Source organism: Balaenoptera musculus, chromosome 11 (genome assembly GCF_009873245.2).
Source record: "Balaenoptera musculus isolate JJ_BM4_2016_0621 chromosome 11, mBalMus1.pri.v3, whole genome shotgun sequence".
Classification (NCBI taxonomy): Eukaryota; Metazoa; Chordata; class Mammalia; order Artiodactyla; family Balaenopteridae; genus Balaenoptera; species Balaenoptera musculus.
In genome coordinates, this window is record NC_045795.1 from 24,789,093 (window position 1) to 24,798,960 (window position 9,868).

The window sequence follows — 9,868 nt, forward strand, 5'->3', positions numbered from 1 at the left end:
TTGCTTTACAATGGTGTGTTAGTTTCTGCTATATAACAAAGTGAATCAGCTATACATATACATATATCCCCATATCTCCTCCCTCTTGCGTCTCCCTCCCACCCTCCCTATCCCACCCCTCTAGGTGGTCACAAAGCACTGAGCTGCTCTCCCTGTGCTATGCGGCTGCTTCCCACTAGCTATCTATTTTACATTTGGCAGTGTATATATGTCCATGCCACTCTCTCACTTCATCCCAGCTTACCCTTCCCCCTCCGCATGTCCTCAAGTCCATTCTCTACGTCTGCGTCTTTATTACTGTCCTGCCCCTAGGTTCTTCATAACCGGGTTTTTTTTTTAATTCCATATATATGTGTTAGCCTATGGTATTTGTTTTTCTCTTTCTGACTTATTCACTCTGTATGACAGACTCTAAGTCCATCCACCTCACTACAAATAACGCAATTTCGTTTCTTTGTTAATATTTTTTAGATTCCACGTATAAGTTATATCATACAGTATTTGTCTTTATCTGACTTATTTCACTTAGTATAATGATCTCCAAGTCCATCCATATTGCTGCAAATGGCAAAATTTTGTTCTTTTTTATGGCTGAGTAGTATTCCATTGTATATCTATACCACGTCTTCTTTATCCATTCGTCTGTTGATGGACACGTAGAACATAATTTATTCATTCCTTCTCTTCTTGACCAACATGTAAGTTGTTGACATTTTTCACAGTTAGAGCGCCGGAGTGAACATTGATGCCCCCCATAGGTGGTGTGCACGTGTGAGGTTTCTGGGTATGACGTAAACACGTTAGCTTAAAGGCTGTGCTCATCTTCGACTTCACAGGTTTTGCCCAGCTGCTGTCCAGCAGGGTGTGGGAGTTGTGCTCTGCCCTTGATGCCTCTTGGTACTGTTGAGATTGTAAACGGGTGCTCATCTGAGGGTGTGCAATGGCATCTTACTGTGGCTTCAACCCGCATGCCCCGTTGACTAATGAGGGTTGATCATCTTCTCTTGTGTTTACTGACTCTACGTTTTTTTCCTTCTGTGATTTCCTTGTTCAAATTCTCTTCCCATTTTTCTTCTTATCTATCTAGTCACCAAAATTGCAAAATGTGCTCCAGCTGACCAACACAGCTCCTCGAGCTCCAGACCCTTTTTCCCACTCTGCCTTGAGCAGTTGCCAAGAATGCTCTGTGTTGTGAAGACAGAGAGCAACTCTCCCCCTCATGAACTCTTCCGAATGGATATAACTTCCGTTTGTATAACATTCTTCATTACTCCATGTGCACCTTGAAGTCTTAATACTAAGGCTCATTATAGATACGCATTCACCCATCCGATACGTATTGATTACTTGCTATATGTAAGGCTTTCCATGAACCGCCTGGAACAGTAAGATGAGTAGCACCCAGTTTCTGCCCTTAAAACTCTCTCAAGACAGAAATGACATAAAAAGTGAACATATTTAATATATTTTAATAATGATTAATTTTCTGGTTCTGGACAAGAATACTTAGCATAGAATTACTTATAATGGCTAAGTAATTAACATAACCTGTATGCTGATCAATAAGAGAATGGTTAAATGAGTTATGGTTTAACCATACTCTGGAATTTGTATATACTGACATGGAAGGCTAACTCTTGTATATTATGGAGCAGAAAAAGAAAATTCCAGAACAGCTTAAACTTATTATTACAAACAGAAAGAAAATTCCAAATTTCCCCTTTTTTAAGCAAACCAACCCACCAGCCTCCTTGTGGGTACAGGCTACAGGGTCAGCACTGTCTTTGCACACCCTCGCCCCATCCCCCAGTGTTTCCAGCAGTGTGGTGTGGTGGAATGCTCTGCTCGGAATTCACTGTTTTTATCCTAATTCTTTGCCCCTGAAAGTCAAAACCTGGTTCTCTATGGTCCTGCCCCACTGTCCTTTACCCCCATTGGTGTCCTGTGCAAGTCTTTGCAGTAACAAGCTTTTCCTTTTGCAAATCAGTTGGTTCCACCTCAACAAGTTCTAGTGGACTTACTGGAAACTATATCCCTTCCTTTCTGAAAAAAGAAATCGGTTCTACTGTGCAGAGGGTCCATGTGGCACCTATACCTGACCCTTCCCCTGGTAAGTTCTATTTCAGATTATTATTATTCATGAATTGATTCAACAAATAGTTATCAAACAACTGCTTTGTGCTGGACCTTGTAGACCTAGGATCCACGAGTGAAGGAGACACAAAACTCCCTGTCCTCCTGGATCTTGTACTCTACAGACAATGAGTAGACCAAATAAGATGCTCCAAAAGTGCTAAGGGGAAAATAAAGCAGGGAGTAGGGAGTGTGGGGTGCAGATGCATTTTACATAGGGCGGCTGAAGAAGACCTCACTGCAAAGGAGCCATTGGGTAAAGATCTACAGAAGGTGAGCAAGCAAGCCCTATAATGCAGGCTCTTAGTGCCTGGGCCTCCAGGTAGGATGGGCCTGGTAGATGCAAGGAACAGCAGGGAGGCAGAGTGCAGGAATGGTGTGAACAAGGGGAGGGGAGCAGGAAGAGGAAGTCAGAGAGGTGATGAGGGGCGCCCCCCACAGGTCACTGTAAGCACGTCGTCATGACTCTGAGCCACATGGAAGCCCCTGGAGGGTTCTGAGCTGGGCAGTGAGGGGATCTGACTTCTACCTCCAGGCTCACTCAAGCCCCGTTGTCACTAGACTGAAAGGGCAAGCGGGGTGGAAGTAGGGAAACCAACCAGGAGGCTGTCACGATTATCCAGGCAAGGAGTGAGGCTGGCCTGGGCCGGTGGTGATGGTTGACCTGGGCCAGGTTTTGGGTAGGTTTGGAAGGTAGAGCCAATAGGATTTGCTGAACATTACAAGTGGGATCTGAGAAAAGGAGAAGGGTCAGGGATGACACCAGTAATTCTGGCCTGACCGCTATAGAATGGGGTTGTCCTTAACTGGGAGGGAGGACTCTGAGGAGGCGGCTGCCCTTGAACTCTCCTTTGCTAATATTTTTGTCACCAAGATGCTCTTTGCTGCACTTTGTTTGCATGGGTCCTGTATCAGTCAGACCCACCTTTTTCTTTCATTGCAGGTTATTCTTCCCTGAAGACTGTGAGACCTCATCCTGGGCGACCTTTTTTCCACACCCAACCTAGAAGCACTCCCGGGTCGCTGCCCCGGCCTCCGGCCGTCCAGCCCGTGCACGGCCGGACGGACTGGGCTGCTAAGTATGCATCTCGGCGATGACTGTCACGAAGCCCTTTGTAGGGGACAGCGGGACGCTCTCCCTCGGCCAGCTGGTGTTCTACCTGCAAGAGACTTCCGGATGGTGGAAAAGCAAACACTTTATAGTTATTCTTCTGAACTGAGACATTTCAATATTCATTTTAAAGTTTTTTTTTTTTTAAATATTGATTTGAATGCAGTACCTTTTTTTGTACAAAGTTATTTTATTCTAAAACTGGGTCCCATTATTTTCTTAAACCGCGGCATTTTGTATATATGGATTACGTTTTAGCATTTTATACAGTCAACTTTGTAAGGAACTTTTTAAAGATTAATTGATTTTCCTTTGGGTTTCCAGATAATATTTTATACAGATTTTTAAAAATAGAATAATAATGATGCAGTATTGCAACAGGGGTGCAATTTAAGGCTACACGATAAAGGGTTTTTTCCTCAATGTGTGCAGATATTTGCGAAGTGGTTAAATTTTAAATGTGGCATGTTCGGTACTTTAGGCTTTTTTGGACTGACCTCAGCACCAGAAAACTGACCATCTGCCGTTCTCAATACCATGTTATTGGTTTGACTTTTTGATACCGCTGTGCTGTTCTAAAAGTACTATTACATAATTCACTTTGTTTTCTTTTTACTCCCCAGATGAAAGAACTCTAAGTAAATATTTTTAGAAATGTTTATAACACCCTTTTTGGTGGTTGGAGATATCCAGCTGAAACCAAGCTATGCCATGATATTCTATTTTCTTCCATTTTTGAAGTCAACTTGTATAAGTACCCACAAAAAGGAAGCTTTTCAAGCCAAAAGGTTCTCCACGTAAAGGTTAACACGGTCACTTAAACTATATCCCTGCCAAGATGCATGATCCAAAAGCTAAGTTTCAAAGCAGCAGAAGATTTTTTATTATCCTAACCCTCAGAATGTTGCATTTAGCTCAGTTTTCATGGCAATTTGGGGAGCAGGAAAGATAGATGGCAGAGGTCCCACTGGTCTGGGAAGTCACAGTTACCGTGATGTCAGTGTCTGTCACGTGCCACATTCAAAGAACTCTTAACCCTTGTGTAGTTTCTTTCAACAGTGAGAACTCTATATGGTGGGCAGAGGCTGTTCCATTGAGAGGAATGTTTACAGCAATTTTGAAAATGACAAAGCTAGTTTGGAGACAGAAAAAGACAAAAAGTCCACTCTGATCCACCTCTGTCGGGCACACTCGCCTCCACTCATGGTTGCCTGAAAGGCAAGAGAGAAGGTCACCGTCAGTAAACGCGACATAATCTCCTGAGTATATTGACTCACCTTCTCCCAGGGCTCAAGTCACTCTCATTTGGTTCCAGGATATAGCAAGTTGAGCCAATGAAATTGTCATTTTTGTAGGTTAAAATGAATATTGGCACTTTGATATGGTTCAACCTAATAAGTTGGTAAATTTTTGCTTTGACGTATTCATAATACGTTGCAGCTTGAACAAATCAGGATGGTTCCCAAGGTGCCCTCACCTAAAATCAGGGAGTAATTTGTGCTTTGGAGAGTCTGGCTCAAAAATATACTTGACCAAGCACCATGATCGCTGGGGGCATGAGAAAAGCACATGATGGATGTGGATTTGAGAGGTAGTATTTTCCTGTTAACAAACTGGCAGCAAAGCTTCAGGAAATAAAGATGTATATGTAAGCACAACTTGAAGCTGAATTCATTTCTGTATTATATTCTCATTATCTCAAGCAACAGAAGATGTGTTTTCAGAGATGAGTCCTTTACTATGAGGTTAATATTTATTTCCCCTTTCTGTATTATGTATAAAAAGTAAGTTAATCTGAAAGCTTACCCAGCTTGCTGGAAAGCTGGTTTTAAATTGTAAATACCCCCTAGAGAACCAGATGGATTGTGAATACCATATTCTTGGCCCTATAGCTTATGTTCAGGTCATTACATTTTTTTTTTAGATTGAAAAACCCAGTCACCTGGTTATTACACATTATAAAATTGTTTTTCTCTTACTTTTGTAGGGCCCAAATTCAGAAAATATTTCACTTTTCTTCTTCTTCCTCTTTCATTTGTTTATCAGCAAACAACTTCCCTTGGGAAGCAAAACATGTTTATTCATTTGCAAGTCAAGAAGCTGACGCTGCATTGAGCAAACTAGAAGGCTGAAAGAACAATGTCAGTTCTAAAGAACTAGCAAAATCCTATAAAGTTCTCTTTTTCCCCCGCCCTGAAACGGGTAAAGGATAAATTGAGCATACAAACTGTTTACTATAGAAGCAAATAGTCACCATTATTTTGTTAAGTGAAAATGAAATGCTACCTGTTGCCTATATTTTTAGTTACTATAGACTTACAAAATCTACTGCAAGACACCAAGAAGAATGATGAGTTTAACTGTACCTATCCACGTCCGTACCTCATTTCCAGGCAGAAAGCTTTCTGGGACGTCAGGAAATGGTACAGTGCCCAAAGGTTCAGTGACAGTGGTATGCCAAAGGGTATGTGTGTGAACTGCAGGGAAAGTTGCATGGGCATAAAAGCTACTCTTGGTGTGATTGTTAATTTGACAATAAGCTGCCATTAATTACTAAGCCCTCACCCAGCTCATGTATGATTTAAATAGGAAGAAAACTGATTTTTAAGCAATTTTTTAGACACATCTCTTGCCTAAAGGACTATATACGTCTAATAAACTGATGCTATGTCATCATCTGGAGTTATCAAAAATTGAATACAGTCAAGGCAACCCATGTAACGCAGGAATCGTTTTGTTTTTAAGTACAAATTACCAGTACTGTTGGAGTTCACGGGCACCATGTTTTTCCATGAGGTGGCATCAAGCCATTGTTTTGTGCCATTTAGGAGAGAAAAAGAATGCAGGCTGTATGTTTCAGCTCAATGTATGATCCAAAGCAATATGTTTATAAGAAAATGTTTGACATACTAATTATTTTATATCATTTAAAGCATACTGTAGCAACTTGTTTGTTTAATATATGCGGTTAATTTTTAGAATTATTTTTACAATTTCCAACCAAAGTACTGTATTTTATATAATTTATTGTGAGGACCTTCTCATGGAAACCCATAGAAGACAAACTGGGGGCAAATATCACGTTAATCTGTATTATCAGTTTCTTATAGTCACTGTGCTAATGTGAATTTAAAATGACCTGAACAGTCTTCTGATGTGGATATTTCAGTGCTGACAGCAATTTAGTCTCCTGGTTTGATTACAAGGGAGTAACTAAGAATATATTTAATTATAAAGCAAATATTCATATGATGGGAAGGTAGGAGGACAGAAAACCACTTACTCAAGCCCCTTCTGAAATAAAATGTTCCTTTTTTGAATAGTTTGTCCTAAGGTGTTTAAAAACGTTAACTTTACTTAAGGAAAATTCTGCTCCAAATAAAGTTACAGTTTAAGAAAAATTGATTTGAGTGTTCTGGTTTTGTTTTTATGTTCTTCCATCAGACAATAACATTACTATTTCCTAATTTGGAATGTTGATATTTTATAACTTCTCCTTAACGCTTAATATAGTGTTACTGCCATGAAATTGAAAGCATACACTTAGACTAGCAGTAAGAAACGTTATCTTGCAATGTGGAGGCTTTTTAAATCTAGCTTTTAGCAAGTTAGGTGACTAGGAATATTTGGGGGAAAAAAAGCAGGTCAAAACAATTTCTTGTTGCTGATTTCATCATGATTAATACCTACCTTGCGTTTTTCTAGCTTTCATAGTACACTCACGTGTACAATATAAACCTTCAAAAGAAGCTCATAACTTCATGAATTCCATACAGGATTCCACAGGAAATTCTTCTCCCAAACATTCTTTGAAACGTTGAAAGAATTTTGAGGGAACATGATTTACCAATTAACCTTGTATTGGTGAATCCGTAGGTGATGCGCTCCTCCGCATCAGAATATCCCCGGACCTGGATGCGGGAAGGGTCAGAGACTGAGATGAGTTCCCAGGGCCTCTGAATATATTGATATATATCAGGTAGGTAGAAAGACACCATGAGTAAGACTGTCGCAGGCTGAGAGCAACTCCAAGGGTCTCCAAGAATAGAATGATTTCAGGGGCTTCCAAGGAGCAGAATGACCTAAGCATACCTGCTGTAGAAGAGCAGAATTATTATAACAGGAGTTTTTAATTTCTCCACAAGCTTGTTTAATGAGAGTCTTATGACACTACCTTAGTTTCTCTTTCAGGTAAACAAGGTCACTAGGATGATATGACCCCTAATTTATTAGGTTGGACGTATGAAGTGTCCATTTTTGTAGGTTAGAAAAAAATTAGTAAAATACCAGCAATTTGATATGGTTCAACCAATTAGAAATAAGTAAATGGAGATAAAGGTTTGGCTGATCAACAACGTTTATAATAATGCTTGTCCTACCTAGTTCAATGAAAGCGAATCTTTGTAGAAAGGTGGGTTGGAAAAAATTGGTAAAGTATGACCACCTTCAGCAGGTTTGGAAAATATGGCTTCCACCTCTCTCACCTTCCAAGATGGCCCACACTGTCTGTGGAGTGTGCATTTCTCTGAATAAACCTTCTTTCACTTTAAAAAAAAAAAAAGAAATATATATGGCTTCCTACCTATGTCAAATTGAGTAATCTCTGTGTTAGGCCAGCGTTAGAAAAATGAAATTGAACACATATTGCTTTTCGTATTTGAAAGTGACTTTCCTGCCTCTTGGTGTGCCCAGCTGTTCTTGTTTTTTCTTCTTATTTTACATACTTTCTCTGGATAAAATCACCCTTTTGCTGCCAAGTTAATCCATCTCAGTCCTCTCTTCTGAGTTGTCACTGGCCTCTTTTTTTATTTTATTTTATTTTTATTTTTTAATTGAAATATAGTTGATTCACAATGTGTTAATTTCTGCTATACAGCAAAGTTCTTCAGTTATACGTATATATAATTCTTTTTTTAGTATTCTTTTCCATTATGGTTTATCACAGGGCATTGAATGTAGTTCTCTGTGCTACACAGTAGGACCTTGTTGTTTATCCATTCTGAATATAACAGCTTACATCTGCTCACCCCAACCTCCCACCGGCCTCTTCAACTGTCTAGTGGACACTTCCAGTTGTACGACTCGCAGGAATGAAAGACAAACCTACTCATGATTATTTCCCCCAAACCTTTACAGAGCTAGAAGCAAGGTATCGTCCATTCATTCATTCTTTCAACAAGTGTTCTCTGAACACCTTCTCTGTGCTAAGCATTATTCTAAGAGCAGGATATACAAAAGTATATTGTAAAAAATATGAAAATCCCTAACCTCTTGGAATATACATTCTATCAAAATTTCAGACAGATAACAAAATAAATAAAATATATAGTATGTTAGATGACAATAAATGTTATGAAAAATAAACAAGGAAGGTGGAAAAGGAAGTGTGTGTGTGTGTGTTTGGGGGGGGGGTTATCATTCTAGACCTTTTCTCTTTCTCCTTTCCACCTCATTAATATTTCACCTTTTCTCACCCATCTTCTTCAAATTTATGATGCTACTATAATTCACATGGACATTTAACAGGTCTCTCTTTCCCCACCCCACACAGTCCCAATTCATCCTCCACGTTTCTGCCAGAGAAATCTATGGAAAATAAAATCTGATCTCGTTAGTTGCTGTAATTGATCAGCAGCACAGGCTTCTCAAGCCAGGTACTCTCAAAAACCCCTCCTGGGTGAAAACAATAATCAACAACATCTATAGCCTGAGAAATAGCAGAAGCTGCCTCTAGAAGCAAGAGATAGTTCAGAAGGCCTTTTGGAGGCATATATTTTTAACTTTAAAATTCATGTGAATTTTTCTATACTAACCTTGACGGTTTTAAAATATTTTAAAGTTCTTACTTATCTACCAGCCAAATTACTTTTTTAGCCCCATTGATACCTCTACCCCAAGGCCCCCACTTCCTTCCATCCAAGAAGGTGCTATGTTTAACCTGTGGCTTAAAGCAGTTTTGTCGAAAGTGTACAAAATGAAGGAGAAGCTGAAGACGATTCACTGGGTCAAGGAAGAAAAAAGGGGGGAAGAGGAGAAAAAAATATATGTATATGTAAATATATATAATATACAATATATAAAAAATATATATAATATAGAAAATATATGTGTATATAATATATATTATATATATAAATGAATATATATTTTATATATAAATTATATAATCACACATTTAATAATGAGCTGTTACATACATAGCTATATATGGAACTTTGCTTACTTTTCAAAAACACCTCTTTTGTATGAATTACTTGATCCTTTTTTAAAAACATTGTCAAAAGAAAGGCAGACTGCCACGTGCAGCGCCTCATTTGGATGTGTCTGGAGTCTTGGAAGCTTGACTACCCTACGTTCTCCTACAAATGGACCTTGAGAGCTTGTTTGGAGGTTCTAGCAGGGGAGCGCAGCTACTCGTATACCCTTGACCGAAGAACGGTCCTCCTCTATCGGGGAAGGTCGTCCTCTTCGACCGAGCGCGCAGCTTCGGGAGGGACGCACATGGAGCGGTGAGGGAGGAAGGGGACACCCGCCTAGCCAGCCAGATCAGCCGAATCAACCCTGGCGATCAATGGGGTGACAGATGTCGCAGCCAGATCGCCCTCACATCCGAGACAACACAGG

The 9,868-nt window shown here is 39.7% G+C and overlaps 1 protein-coding gene across 4 annotated transcripts in view; it reads left to right on the forward strand.

Moving 5' to 3' along the window:
• The window catches only part of CILK1 (ciliogenesis associated kinase 1), a 51,956-nt gene extending 45,307 nt beyond the window's left edge, over positions 1 to 6,649 (forward strand). For all 4 annotated transcript variants that reach the window (XM_036870511.1, XM_036870509.1, XM_036870512.1 and 1 more), the window contains 2 exons: positions 1,988 to 2,110; positions 3,077 to 6,649. In XM_036870511.1, coding sequence (XP_036726406.1) covers positions 1,988 to 2,110; positions 3,077 to 3,231 — 278 coding nt within the window. In that variant the 3' untranslated portion in view covers positions 3,232 to 6,649. The remainder of the gene's footprint in view (positions 1 to 1,987; positions 2,111 to 3,076) is intronic.
• Positions 6,650 to 9,868: the final 3,219 nt, after the last annotated feature.